At 34.1% G+C, this 15,761-nt stretch overlaps 1 protein-coding gene across 3 annotated transcripts; it reads right to left on the reverse strand.

Annotated features, from left to right (window-relative positions):
• Nucleotides 1-6,289: 6,289 nt before the first annotated feature.
• LOC117929478 (zinc finger CCCH domain-containing protein 3) lies at nucleotides 6,290-14,914 on the reverse strand. 3 transcript variants are annotated; one of them, XR_004653769.1, is made up of 7 exons: nucleotides 14,686-14,914; nucleotides 14,252-14,313; nucleotides 14,048-14,129; nucleotides 13,733-13,807; nucleotides 13,338-13,465; nucleotides 8,197-8,294; nucleotides 6,290-6,624 (listed from the first exon to the last, which is right to left on the reverse strand). XR_004653769.1 is itself a non-coding variant. In XM_034849772.1 (6 exons), the coding sequence occupies exons 1-5, from the start codon at nucleotides 14,813-14,815 to the stop codon at nucleotides 13,356-13,358; spliced, it is 459 nt and encodes a 152-aa protein (XP_034705663.1). In that variant the 5' UTR covers nucleotides 14,816-14,914; the 3' UTR covers nucleotides 6,290-6,624; nucleotides 13,338-13,355. The 3 variants fall into 3 exon arrangements, 2 of the variants coding, with proteins under 2 accessions (XP_034705663.1, XP_034705665.1); XM_034849772.1 differs by lacking the exon at nucleotides 8,197-8,294; XM_034849774.1 differs by lacking the exons at nucleotides 8,197-8,294; nucleotides 13,338-13,465.
• Nucleotides 14,915-15,761: the final 847 nt, after the last annotated feature.

Below are 15,761 nucleotides of genomic sequence, written 5' to 3' on the forward strand. Positions count from 1 at the left end.
ATGTGAGATGGGCAAATATAATAAGAAGTTAGGATCCCCATGTTCTTGCCATTTCTTCCACTCTCTTTGGTCCCAGCACTAGTTGTTTGATTCACACAATAGTTGTTTTGAATCCCCTTTTTGTTTTTGGGACTAGCTACCCTGATTAAACATCCATTTCAGAGGCTTTTGATTGCAGTTTCCATGGCCAAATGTGCACTGGCCTAATGCCAAGAAGGGAGCTCATATCAGTATAACTGTCATTATAGCCTGATGATCGTTTTTTATGAAACATGAGTTTGGAAAAACAAAAATGGGAAAATTGCAGGATTTTGAAATGAGAAAGAAATGCAAATGCAAAATAGTAAGCCATCAATTTAACCTAAAAATTCTAAGGGGATTTTTTTTTCATTTTTTTGGAGGGGGAACTCATAGACGTGCTCATTTTTTTTTTTCTTAAATTTTGTACATGGGATCATTAATATGAGAAGATAGACAAAAATCCGATACCACGTTAAACTATAAATTTGATCTAAAAATAAAGCTATTATACGATGATGTACTAACGGTTCATACCAAGTTCTTGATATGGGTTGGGCTTTTTAGTAACCGATCTAAATAAGTTTTATAGACTTGATTGAGGATAACTTTTTTTTTTTTTTATAACTTTAATTATATAACTAAAAGTTTATAGACTTCATTAACTTCTTGTTTCTAACTTTAATTATATAAAGAAAGACTCAAGTTGAAGTTAAAGCATACATAAAAAAAGCCCCTCAATAATGAAAATACTCACCAACTTTTTTGAAGAAGCCTAGTTTGGTTGTCCGAGATTATTCTATGTCAGATTCACTTTTGCTGACACCCCTTGATGCCCACTTTGGTTTTCCTTCTTGTCTGGTTAGGGTTTACTTGGTGTTGTTGCATTTTTAAAATTAGGGTTTCATCCATTGGAAAGTGAAGTTGGTGGGAGAGGGTGGCAAAGTTTTCTTCACCTTTTTTCTCAGGAAAATGTGGATAATGTTTTTTTTCCCCTTGGACAAACAAGATCAACTTTATTGTAAGCCAAAGTGGGGTTGGAAAGAAATAGTAAACCGTCTTCCATGTGTGCAAGAGCACTCAGCTTTAAAGTTTAGAGCCTTTTCTAAATGGGATTCATCATCATGGAGATGTCTTTCAAAGTTGAATTTTTTGATACCATACAATAATACAACTTAAAAATAATATGAATTTTAGTGGATTTTAGTTAAGCATAATCATATTTGTTTTATAAACACATTTAAAAAATATATCGGTTTTTAACACATTTACTTAACTGTCTTCAAATGATTCTAATTTTTAAAAATTATAAAAATTTAAAATATATTTTTTTATTATAAATATGATATAGCTAAAAAATTAAATAACTAATTAAGTAAAATTTTAAATATAAAAAATATAAATAATATAAATTTACCTTATATTAATGTTATAATTTGAGATAATAAATTTGTTAGTACATCAATTTTTTTTTTTTAAAAAAAAATTAAAAGTCATTATCTTTTTTATAATTTAAGCCTTTAAAAGATTTTATATTTTATATAAAAGTTGTAATTATTTTTATTTTTAAAAATAAAAAATAAAAAGTGTATTCAGATGGACATTAAATGATATGATCACTAAATCAATTATCCAACAACATTCTTTTAGTCGTTAGTGAATGGAGAGTTTTTATTTGACAATTGTCTTTAAAAATAGTTTTTTATTCTCCTAAACAAAAAAAAAAACTTATGAAAACATGTTTGTTAATCAAAAAATAAAAAATAGTTTTTTATTCTTAAAAACAAAAAATACGATGCTTTCAAATAACATATTTTAATTGTTTTTCTATTTCTTTTATATGGAAAATGAATAAAAATAAAACACAACATCAAAAAGTTTTCATAATCATTTAAAACACAACATATTTAAAAATATAAAAAATATATTAAAAACATTTTAATTTCCAAATAGACTTTTATTCTATAAAATATTAATAAAAAAATTATTTTTCATAATTGTTTTCTTAGAACACTTTTCAAACAAGACTAACTTTAATTTCTTTAATCATTTTATTGAAAATCAAGCAACTTTAAGTTCTTTAATCATTTTATTGAAGATCAAACAATGAAGGCTAACCATATTTGGTAACTCTTTTTCAAAACAATTTTTATCCTCCAAAAACAAAAGAAAAAAAAATAGAAAGCATGTTGATAACTAGAAAACATAAAGTAATTTTCTATTTTTTAAAAACAAAAAACATGATATTTTCAAAAAACATATATTTTGAAAGTTGTTTTTACTTATTTTTTAAAAGTTGATTTAAAAAATAATTATATAAATATAGAGAATAATTAAAAATAAAACACATATAAATTTTATTTTTAAAACATATTTAAAAACGTAGAAAACAAAATAAAAATATTTTAAGTTTCTTAAACAAATTTTTGTTTTACAAAATATTAAAAAATAATTTTCAAAAATTATTCTTTTCAAAATTGTTTTAAAAAATACTTCATAAATAGAGCCTTAGATGTGTCTAAAAACTATTATTAAAAATAATTTCCTATCTTAAAAATCACATTTCACAAATTTTAACTTAAAAAACAAATTTTTTGAGAATTGACCACAAGGCTTTGCAGAATAGTAGTTTAACTTTTAAGTAAATAAGTTAAGAAATGTTTTTTTATATTTAAATTTTTAAACAAAATTTGACTGTTTTTTTTAGAACTATTAACATTTGACATCATACCTATTGGAGCCTACATCACACTCCTTTGAAATTTGTGCAAATCCATAAAAAAAACATAGTCAATTGAACTAACACCATAATTGTTCCATCTCCTTCTCCTTGTCATCATTCAACCTCCACCCTCCACGTGTCGTATTGGGAGCCGGCTTCCACGATATGATTAATTAAGTCTAAGCCTCACTAATCTCGAATTAAATAGCTAATCAAAATAATTAAAAGTTTCATCAACTTAAATATATATAAACCATAAACCATATGCTAAAAAGCTAGCTCCCTCTCTCTTTTTGGCCATGCAAAAGCTACATACTAACGCTTTGTGAAAATACCGTCCAAGCAATTCTTCTAAGTTGATGGAGTTCATCACTTCCTTCAACAGTGACTACTCCATTAAAACCGGCGCCGATAGCGTGGTGACTCTGCAAAACCTCTCCGGTGGGGCTGAGGCGTCGCCGGAGGTTAGGTGTAAGATAGAGAATGCATCGCCGGAGACGGCGAGGCACGTGGCGTTGAGGATGTATGAGAGCATGAAGAGGCATGGATTGACGGGGGAAGCGAGTGAGGCGTTGAGAAGAGATGGCGGTGGTGGAGGGATGATGGAGGAGATAATGGTGGAAGGAGAGGGTGACGTTAGGAAGAAGAGTGAAGAGCTTATGGGGATGGATTATTTGTTGAAGGACGGTTTTGTTAGTTATCTTCGTGACGTGGCTCGAATCACACCGCCCATTCCCCAACAGGTATTTCCATCTCACCCTTGATGATGCCTACTTTCCTTTTATTATTTATTATCACCAATGGAAAAACCAGTCCTTTGGGGAAAATAAGGGTTTGTTTTGTCACTGTGAACTGTTTTTTTGTTCTTGAAAACAAAAAATAAAATAAAATAAAAAATGAAAAACTTGTTTGAAATAAGGGGGGTGTTTTTTTGTTTTTTGAGTTTTCTGTGTTCTTAAAAACCATTTTTTTTATAATAATAAAAAGATGTTTTTGTTGTTTTTTCACTGTTCAAAAAATAAATTATTCTCCGTGTTTTCTCTTATTTTCTTTTGTGTTTTCTTAGTTGTATTTTGTGTTTTTACAAAGGTGAGTCCTACCCAACCACCACATCCCACCCGCAAATCTTTTCTTATTCCTTAAATTATTGAAATTAATATACTTACACATAGTGACAAACTCATTGTTTGTTTAAAAAAATTATAATTAGTGTAAAAATTTCAAAATTATGCATATGAAAATTATTTATATATTTATAATATCAAGTTAATGGAAGAAAACACTTGATTAATTAAAAAAAATAAGTTTCAAATATGTTTTTTTTTTTTACTTATTCTATTTTTTTTTATTAACTCAACCAAACATGTTTTTTTTTTGTTTTTAGAATAAAAACTGTTTTTTAGAATTTAGTTCCCAAATGCAATTTTTTTTTTTTGAAAACATAAAAAACTATTTTCTGGAACAGTTTTTCACAAACAACAATCAAACAGACCTTAAGTTTTTTTTTTTCCTTATTTTTTAAATATAAAAGTAAGGTAATGTTTGTTGATTAACCTAAATAAAAAAAATCAAAATATTTAATTTTTTTCTATTTAACTTAAAAATAATATTTTAATATCAACTAGCATAATAGGTTACTTAATGTTGAATAAAAAAAATCAAATATTTTGACTTTTTTCATTCAATAAAAAAAAACACCATCTAACTTTATTCATATTGAATATCACTAATTTACATTCTTTTTCAAATGAATATAATATAAATATTCTTAATTAAATTAAAGCCCTATTCTACAAAATAATTTAGAAATTAGAATGGGGAATCTTTATTTTGGGCCTTCCGGAGATGTTCCTTTTGTCTCTATCTACAATTGAATTTAAAGAATGTCACTTCTTCTATTTAAATTAGTTGACACACTCGTCCAAATCTTAATTCCCTGTGTAATAATGTTGATTTGTTAATTAATTTCTAATCATTAAGGATCTATTCACTATATTTTTAAAAATAAACAAAGGTTTTAACCATTTTTTTAAATATTCTTTTTTTTTAAATAACAGAAAACCGTTTTTAAAAATAAGTCACGGGCAGCCCTAATTATTCTTTTGAATATCTTGCAGGTAGTTCGATTTTCCAACATAAACTACACAAGAAAGTTTGAGGTTTGTAGTGATGGGTATGAGACGTTTGGTAACAAGCTGGTGGGGTTTTTTGCTGGGCCCCTTAAGACACTTCTGAAAAGGAAAAATTCAATAGAATTGCAGATTCTGAAAGGGGTAGATGGATATATCATGCCTGGATCTATGACACTTCTACTTGGTCCTCCAGGTTTGAACATAGCTTCTTCCTAAAAATAAGAAGAAATTGAGACATTAATATAATAACATAAATTTAGGTTTATACTTGAATCAAAACCAAACCAATACTTTAGTAATGAAAAGATTGAACCAAACCAAATTTGATTAAGGTGGTTGGCTCAGTCTAAATGATCGGTTGGATGTAAGTTAATTTAGGTCCTAAGTCTAATTTGTTTTTAAAACTAATTGAAACCAACTTGGATTTGATGTTCGAGATATATTTAAATTTTTTAGTCCAAAATATAATGAACACATTTATAAATTAATTCAATCATAATCGAATTACTTTAGCATAATATAATATAAAATAAAATAACTCATCAAACATCAAGCAAAGTATACATACAATTTAGAATGTCTGTTAGATTCAATTTTTAATGGTTAAGAGACAAGGAATTGAAAACCAAACCGATAAGATTGATTTTCAAAATTCTCAAACTTAACCAACCTTTATGGTTATTGAAAACCAAGCTGATATGAATCATATGATCAGTTTTGATTGATTTGGATCGGTTCATTGGTTCCCAGTTGTACTTACACCCCTAGTCTGATGGGGCATCCTACCACAAGCTTCAAAAAGGATTTTGAGCAATCTTGATTGCAGTTTCTTAAACCCCTTGTGACCACAGGTAGGGGCTGCAACTTGGATAGGTTAGAAGGTTAGCACGCATTAAACTCGGGCCAAACCCGATATGTGGGTTCGGATTTCGATAGGTTGTCAGCATATTCAGCTTGGGTCAATCCTAATATTTTCAAGTTGGTATGTTTCTAACCCAAATCTAACTATAGCCCAGTCAAGCCTTACCAAGGACAACTCGAACCTAGGTTGGGCATAGGTGTAAAAGAGCACCAAGCAAGAAACTTGCTCCACAGGAATACGAACTTAGTACTCAAAACTGAAGGAAAGTATGAAATGGATCAAACTCCTTTGTATAAATTGTCACTTTAAGATTCAAGAAATGGATGGAAACGAGCTTTAAAAAGAATAACTTCATTGCGGAAAGGCTATACACATGCATAAAAAAGGGTTTAGAATAGACCTGGGCATTAATACTCTTTACATGAATATGTGAATATGCATATGCATAATTAGATAAAAAGGGCAGCTTCCACAATAAACATACTTAACACCCACTGTTGTCTAAGATATAAAGAGTTTCCAGAATCACATTCTAACTCCTAACAATATGAGAAATGAATAGAAGAGAACTGGGATCATCCATTAGATTTTTAAGATTTTCACAATCAATTGTTCGACATAACTGATATTCTCAAGGTGGTTCGTACCAATTCATGATGATAAACAATTTGTTAGACAATATTTGTCCAATCTAATCATCCAACCATTTAAAACTTACAGGGAGCGGAAAAAGCAGTCTCTTACAAATTCTTGCAGGAAGAGTTGAACAAATAAAAGACTCAGTCTTCAAAGGCTTGGTGATGTACAATGACAAGGTGGCTTCTGAAATACATCTGAGTAGACTAATTGCATATGTAAGCGGCCAGCTTAACAAGTAAGTGCTCTGTGACCTGACAATCAACATAAGCATTCATGAATGAGCAAAAGATGCAGACACTACATCATCCCAAATAGATCAAAATTTTAACTTAAATCAGAACATAATATGCAGTAACTAAGCTAATAAGACGAATTAAGCTAGTGCTACACTAACTTCTATGTGCTTTCAATTATCATAATCTTGTCTAAGAAAAAGAAGAAAAAATGGTTTGCCAAAGCAATCTTGAAGATGACATACAAAAATTCAAAGGAAAAGAGTAGATATTATGGATTTTCTCAATGGATAGTGTTTCCCAATTTTGTGCCTACAGACCACCATCACCAATCTATGAAACTAAAAAAATTCTAGCTTAGCATTCTTATTTATCTTCTCGTAAACTTGCAGACACATTCCCTTTTTGTCAGTTCGAGAGACACTTGAGTTTGCAAGGGACTGCACCCAGGGGCTTCGGCCAGAGAACTTCACTCCTCAAATGAGGAAATTCTTTGCACATGCATTGGTAGAGGGACAAGACCCTTTTCTAGAGTATGTACTGGAAATTCTAAGCTTGAAGGAGATAGAGCAGAAACTTGTGGGAGAAACAATCTCTGACATTGATCGGCAGAAGCTCACAACTGCTGAGTTAGCGCTTGGAACATATTCTGTTATGCTTTATGATCAACCACTTTTGGGGTCTGATCCAGCAGCTACTTATGATCTAGTCGACACTATTAGGACCATCAGCAGGATTCAGCAATCATCTGCAATTATGTCACTGACCCAGCTCTCCCAGGAAGTGTTTGATCTCTTTGACAGGATCATACTTCTTGGTGATGGGCATGTTGTGTTCCAAGGCCCTCAACAAGATGCTGTTCCTTACTTCACCAACCTTGGGTTAGTAAGAAGTGATATGATATCGGCACTATCAGGACAACTAATTGCTGCTTATATGCTTATTCAATCCTTCTATTTCAATAACATAATTCAACATACCATTGACAATCAGCACAATTTTTTGAATATTCAGATACATGAAGCCATCATATGTAGAGTCTGCTGAATTTCTAGAAGATATTGTAACTGGCTATGGTTCTCAATATATGGTGCCAGGAGCAACTCCTTTAGGCCTAGATGAACTTGTAAAGTGCTACAAGGCTTCAGATCACTACAAAGACATCATGAGAATCGTCTCTGGAGATGATGTAAAGCACACTTACTGGGTGGAAAGTGAGCCTGGACTTGGGTTGTCTCTTAAAACACCATCCAAGTACCACTGCTCAGTTGATGCACAACTGAGACGAGAGACAGGTAAATAAGTTACCCACCATCAAAATTGCTAACTTTCAAGTATAACAAGGCCAATCTGTTAAGCACATTTGTTGTATGGTTTTAAAAATGAAATGTGTGATTCCTTGCATAAGGGATTCTAAACAATTAATGACCATTACAGTAATCCACATCCATGAGTTTCTTGATTGCAGAATTGGTAGTTGCTAAGCTCTCTACCAAAGTAGGGCATTCGGGAGGAATAGAGACCACAGGAAGAGTTCAGGTCGGTGATGTCGTCACAGCAATATCCATGAACAATGAAGAAATGCAATACCTCTCTGTCGGAACCCTGAAAATCCAGCATGGCCGTGCCTCACATGTGTACTCTATGTTGAAGCAGGCACAAGGTCAGATTCGACTCCAAGTTGACCGCTACAAAGAAGAGGTATATAAGACCTATTCAGACTAACAGAGAAGAAACACAGGGATATGGTTTGTGATTAGAATTCAAATACAAAATCAATCTAGGGGCTAACATTTAGAGCAAAAAACAAAAAACAAAATAAAATTGCTTTAACCACCAATAACATTGTTGTTTCTAGGAGGAAGAGTACCAATCTCAATGGGAGCAGTTCCAAAGGCCTTTTGTCCAGACATGGTGGAAGTCTACTAAAACTCTTATCAACAGACAAGTGAAGATCACTAAAAGGCTTCATGCTTTAATCAAGTTAAGGCTATTCCAGGTGAATACTACAACATGCTCCAAATCTTTCCCCTCTTCAATAGAAGTATAAGAGTCATCCAATGATGTGATTATCAAGATTTGGAGAAGGAAAGCTCCAAACATCCTTGACTCAAGTATGCCATGCCTCGGTGTATAATGAGTCCATTCTTGAACTTTGCAGGCAATTATACTTGGCATTTTTGGAGGGACATTGTTTTACAAACTTGGCGGTGAATACACCCAACAGCAAATGAATTCAGTGAGGGCCCTGGGGTTTGTTTCCACCATGAGCATAATGCTGATAAATCTGGTACAGCTTCCTCTCTACATGCTTCAGAGGCCAATCTTTTACAAGCACAGGGCACAGAGATTCTTCAGAGCTTCTTCATACATAGTTGCCCATTTCATTGTCAATCTTCCGCAGACCCTTGTAGAAGTACTTTTCCCAGTTATTTTCCTCTTATGGAATCACAGATTTCACGGAACTAAAATGTGTCTTATTTCTTGCAGACACTGGCGTATGCCCTTTGTGTTTATTTTTTAGCAGGGTTACCACTGGAAGGAAATGGGGCACCTTTCTTTGAGTATCTGGTCCTACTCTTCTTGGTAGCGAACTTTGGGTCATCGGTCTTCTTTTTTCTCAGTGCCATCTCTTCAATCCCAGAAATTGGGAATGCTTTGTCTGGTACTTTTGCTTCTCTTTACAAAATTTGTTTTCTTGCTTGCAGATAATCTCTCTTCACAATTCTTAATGCCTTATTTTGAATGACAAAAAATGAAGTGCATGCAAACCTGATCAACTTAGATTGCAGTTCAGAAAATCATATCTTCTTTATTCATCTGATAGCATCAAACATGATAACTAAATCCCCAAGGTTGGACCTTTTGAATGGAAAATCCTGGCATCCTGCACCTTTATGTACATTGCGTACATTCTTACGTTAGCCATAAACTAACTAAATCCCCAAGGTTGGACCTTTTGAATGGAAGATCCTGGCATCCTGCACCTTTATGTACATTGCATACATTCTTACACCAGCCATAAACAGATCAGCATCTACTATATTGACGTGTCCTTAGTTCTCCAGAAATGCATATAATATTTCCATTTTCACACTCCTCAAATCTCATTTTCTGAATAATCGCTTCACTGATCTAACAGAGATGGAGAGCAGTTGATACTACAAAACTCTCCAACTTCTATGTATGTTGGTTCTCGTTAATCTCACTGGCTAGATAACTAACACCATCATTTCACTTATTTCTTGCAGGTCTACTTATTTCAATCTCCCTACTCTTCAGTGGCTTTGTGATCTTCCCATCCAATGTTCCAGCGTACTGGAAATGGCTCATTTATGTGAACCCAATACACTCGGCTAACATTTTGTTCTGCAGGCTCCAGTTCAACAATGGCTACACTGACCCTTGCTCCAACTACCTTGGCCAACTTCCTTTCTGTGACCAGTTTCCAACAATGACAGTTGGAAAAGCCTACCTGAATTTCTATGAGCTCGCAGAAAATTCCAAAAGACCATGGCTTCCTTATGCCATTCTCCTGGGATGGACAGTAATTGCCAACTTGTTAGCATTATTGGGGCTAAAGAAGATAGAATTCACAGAAATGAGCCAGTCACTGCCCCATCTTAAAAGGACCCCAGTAATTGGCAATTTTGTGGAAGACACAGACACTGAATTCCAGTCATTCAATACTTACAGCGGACAATCATCAGATTATGCCACTTCCAGATATTCTAGGCCAAAAAATTCATGGTCAGGTCATGGAAAAATGAACAACAGTAGCGGAGATGAGAAATGGATTGAAGAATTCCATGTTGATCTGGAGAGGAAAGGGCTTGGCATTCCGGTGGAGCCAGTGACGCTTCTGTTTGAGAATCTATCATTCACAGGGTGAGTCTCTCCATCTTTGAATTAATCGAGATTTTAAAATAAAAACACTCTAATTTCACCCCTATATCCTTCTCTTAATTTCCCAAATGTTTCTTATTTTATCCTTAGGTTGTTCAAAAGTACATGTAATTACAGAAACAAAAGCCACTTCCTGCTAAACCACCTTACAAAAATTTATCATAAAAATGTCGACTAGAAAAGGCCTCATTGTTGATTAACTTTTAACACCAAAACAAGTTTTCACACTATATTTTCTATGCATCAGGTATGACAAGGGAACAAAAGAAAGCACATCAGTGTTTGACAACATCACAGGCTATGCTTTTCCTGGAAACATGCTAGCTTTATTAGGTGGTTCCAGAACAAGTAAGGCCACACTCCTCAAGTGCCTGGCTGGAAGGAAACCTTTAAATGGCTGCCTCACCGGCAACCTCATTGCAAATGGCATCAGTGCGGGTACCTTCTCTAGACTAATAGGTTATGTTGAGAAGCTGGACGCTCACCAACCTTACCTCTCTGTTCGTGAAACCCTTCAATTCAGTGCTGCACTGCGTCTAGGACAAGCAATTAGCCAAACAAACCGCTGCATCCACGTTGAGCTGGTCCTCAACCAACTTGGCTTGATGCCCTACTCAAACCAACTTGTAAGCTCCCTTTGTGATGCCACTGGCAGGACATTTGAAATAGCCAAGAAAATGACCATTGCAGTTGAGCTGGCTGCTAACCCGAGTATTCTCTTTCTTGAAGAACCAATATCAGGCCTTGATACTGCAGGAACTTTGAGCATTCTCAATATCCTCTCTCAAGTGTCAGATTCGGGTTGTGTCATTATTGCATCTCTTACACACCCTAATGTACGTGCATTATCCTTCTTTGACCAGGCTCTCATTCTGACACGAGAAGGGCATCAAGCATATTTTGGTTCCATAGGATCTAACTGCAATGAATTGCTAGATTACTTCATATCCATTCCAAATTCCCCATATTATACCATAAGCGAAAGTCCAATTAGTTTTGTCATGAGGACTCTTGGCTTAGGGATAAAAAATAGGGCCAATCCTCCACAAAATTTTGCAGAGATATACAAAGCTAGCTCCTCACATGATATCACCAAGAAGGAAATTAGCAGTATGAAGAAGTTGACCAAGACAAGAACACTCAAGGGTCTATCTTCTACTTATCCAACACCTTACTCACAGCAAGCCAGTTTGGTACTATTACGAACACAGAGGTTCTTGTGGAGGAATGTGCAATACACATTTGGAAGACTTACAGGGTGCATGGTGATTGCTATCCTGATGGGTTCCCTTTACTTTCAGATTGGATACAATGATGTTTACAGTCTGGCTTCACGTGCACTTTACATATACATGCAAGTTATACTCATTGGTGTGATCTCAGCAAATAATGTCATTCCGCAGATTGGCACAGACAGGTTGGTGTATTTCCGAGAGAGAAGGGCCAGAATGTATCATCCAATCTTTTATCCTATATCATGGGCAGTTGGTGAGATTCCGTACTTTTTAATTGCAACACTTGTTGTGGTAGGAATCGGGAACAGCATGGCAGGAATTGGAACAGGATCCGCTTCAGACTTTCTACTATATTGGCTAGTGCTCTTTGTGTTCACATTGGGTGTAACATACTTTGGGATGATGATTACCTTCCTAGCACCAGTGCCAACACTAGCAGCATTTTCCGTGTCAATTGTGACATCAATGTGGGTGTCAACTTCAGGTGTAGTTGTTGTGCTATCTGACATAAGGTTCTACAGGTGGATGTATTGGAGCAACCCATTCCAATTTGCAATAAATGTGATAACCACAATCAGTTTTTATTGCGATACAGAAAAGTGCACATCAGCTTGCAGTTGCCCACGGCTCCCAGATGGTTCTTATGTGTGGGATAGATTGGCAAATGCAAGGAGTTTGAGTCACAACAGGATAGGTACAGACATACTCATTTTGTCTATAATGTGTATGCTGTTTGCCAGCCTTGCCTTTGTCTTCTTCATTGTGTTGAAGCACAACTCACCGCCTCACATGTAAAGGGACATCATGAATCAGGTGGGATGGATCTCACATAGCATAGATGGAAGATGCTGATGAAACAAGGGAAAGAAAGGGCACAAGTGAACAAGGTAGTGAAACATCTATTGACATCATTCATATAAATAGCAATGAAATTCTATTTAAGTTGATGAAGACATTCCTCCTCTAAAACTAAGGCAGCTTTTGACATCATTCAGATATTCAGGTCTCCATTCATATTCTGTTATACTCAATTTCCAATTTCTGATAAGAACATAAAAAGAAAGGTGCTATCCTTAGGTAAACAACATCAAAATCCAACAACTGGACTTACACACACACACACACACACGAGAAAACAGTGAATGATATATACCAAAGATAGCAAGAAGAAACATATACAGAGCTTGTACAGCACATACAACATTAAAGGATAAAATAAACTAAATGTCCAGCTAATGAAATATACATGAGCTCCATTAGACTATAACAACCATATCCTCATGTTCAATGGAAATATGCCAACCATATTAAAGAAGCACACTAAGAAATATGAAAGAATTTACATTACATGAAAACAAACAACAAATGATATGTAACTGAGATAGCAACAAAATACGTATGGTAGAGCTTGTGCAGCAGAAAACAACATGAAAGTATAAAATAAACTACATGTCCAGCCATTGAAAATACATGAGCTCCGTGAGCCTATAGTAATCATATCCTTATGTTCAATGGAAACATGCCCAACATATTAAAGGAGCATGCTAAGAAATATGAAGGAATTTATATTACTAGCACAATTGAAGCAACCTGGATAAAATAGGCCTCTCATCCCCAATCCAAAAATGGAAGAGGTGGATATCCACCCTCTGGAGGAGGCTTTAATGATGGAGGTAGATTGCCCCAGGAATTTCCCATGCTATCTTTGACCACATTACCTGTGTATCGTGATGAGGACAAGTAGACAGTAGGTATTAAAAATAAATAAAAAAACTAAAAAAGGGACAAATATCCACAGTTCTCATACAATATATCATGAACAATGTGTACCAAACTTATGCAAGCATGCAGCATTTAACTAAGTAATGATGTTAAATAGTTGTGCCTTGGGAATGAGAGAAAAGGAATAAGCCTTAGTAGGTGGTTTCAGCAATGATAAAACTAGAAATTCCTGAAGTCTTAAGAAACAAATAATTTAAACTTGCCTGGCAATGGACCGCCTCCAACTAATTGGTTCCCTGGATTACTTAGTGACTGAATATTATCTGGGAAGCCTGTCACTGAAGATTGGACCAAATAGACATTAAACATCATTATCATTTGACTACATTTAAAACTAAGTATTCATGAATAACCTGATAAAATTGGGGAAAATCTAGTTACAAATGAGTCAATCTAAGAGGGTTCATATCCAACAGACACAACACTCCTCCGAGAGGGCATGGTATCATTAGAGAATAGAACCGAATTTCTTGTGTACAATGGAAAAAGGAAGACATGAATGAAGATGTGCAATTTACCTGGTACGGATTGAGTATTTGTATTTTGTAAGCTTTGCTTCGGATGAAAATATTTGCAAGAATCACCATACTGGCAAAATCCCTTCAGAGCATGACAAGGAAAAGAAATAAGCAGATAATCCTAGCCCAAGATTCATATCGAATTCTAATAATAGAAGCAAAATTTATTTAGAAAACATAGAATGGAGGTTCGAAGATAAGTACCGTTCTAACGAAGCGATTGCAGACTCCTTTCCCGTAGCCCTCTGCCTGAATCTGATTTGGATCTACATTCATATGCAAACCAGTAAGAACGTTGCTGAAAAACTCAAGAATCACTTCAATAAAGGCAGATTTTTGTAATTGGCTTAATTAGCCAGTGCCGTCAAAAGTAATTGAAAACAAAAGATTGAAATTTTAATCTTATTATTTTGGTCCCCCTACATTTTCTTAGCAACCATACGGAGCACACTTACCGTTTGGTTGCTGAGAAAGCTGAAGAAAATGAAAAGAAATTAAAATTTTGAAAATCTTTTTGTTTGTGTTACTACGATCAATCATGCGCGTTCCGTCGTGAGAATTGGAGATTCTGTCGTTTCGTTGGCAACCAAACAGAAAATAAGGGTTTGACGAAAAAGGAGAGAGAAAGAGAGAAGAACCTCTGAAGGAGTCGTACCAGAGAGCTTTGGCTCTTTGGTGCTGAAGACCTTGGAGATGGCGCTTTCTAGCAGAAGGCGTGTCTTGGAATTGCTTGTCGCAGTAGTCACAGTGATATTTTCCCAATGGCATATTTTGTTAATCCGAACCCGACTCTGCCTGTTTGTTTTCACGGAAAATACATAATTTTCCCGAGCAAATGTAAACTTGATGTTGAGAGCAATCGGAACTGTGCCCTCTGGAGTCTGGAGGCTTAGAGAAGGGCAAAACGCTGCGTTCAGGATGACGGTGTAGAAACAGCGAATCTCTGAGCTCCGTATTAAAAGGCAGTTGTATTTTTTCAAAATACTTGATTTTTTTTTTTTAAAAAAAATACATTATTAAAAAATACTAAAATACTTTAAAAAAAAAAAACAAAAAACGTGACTAGTCCTTTATTATTAAATAAAAAAATAAAACCGATAAATTACACTAAATTGGTCTTCAAAATTATGACTTATTAATTCAACAAAATTGGGACTTAATATGTGATAGGTCACATACATTGAACATGTGATTCATGACTTGTTAAGACCAAATTTTGTAGAGCTAAGGAGTCATAATTTGAAGACCAATTTAATAGTAATTTAATCCATTAAAATTTTTTATGTTAATAAATATTTTTAAGTCCTATAATGTTTTTAACTTATAACATGTTTGGATATAAATTAAAAAATTATTTTTTGTAAAAAGGAAAATCCATCCATGCTAACACCAAACATCATTTGTTAAGATTTTAAAATTTTATTAAAAGTGTATTTGATAGTGATGGTAGAAAGTGTTTTTAAGGAATTTTCAAGTATTAGAAATGATAGATTTTCAAGTATTAAAAATAATAGAAACACTTCCTAGAATCATCGTCAAATGCACTCTAAGAGTGTATTTGGTAATGTTTTTAATTATTTTAAGACTTGAATAATAAAAAATTTCAAGTATTACAAATATTAGAAACGCTTCCTAAATCACTATTAAACATGCTCTAAATGCTTAATTTTTATAAAGAAAACTCTTTCAAATATTCGAGAGCACAATTAAGTTT

This window comes from Vitis riparia, chromosome 14 (assembly GCF_004353265.1).
Source record: "Vitis riparia cultivar Riparia Gloire de Montpellier isolate 1030 chromosome 14, EGFV_Vit.rip_1.0, whole genome shotgun sequence".
NCBI classification, from domain to species: Eukaryota; Viridiplantae; Streptophyta; class Magnoliopsida; order Vitales; family Vitaceae; genus Vitis; species Vitis riparia.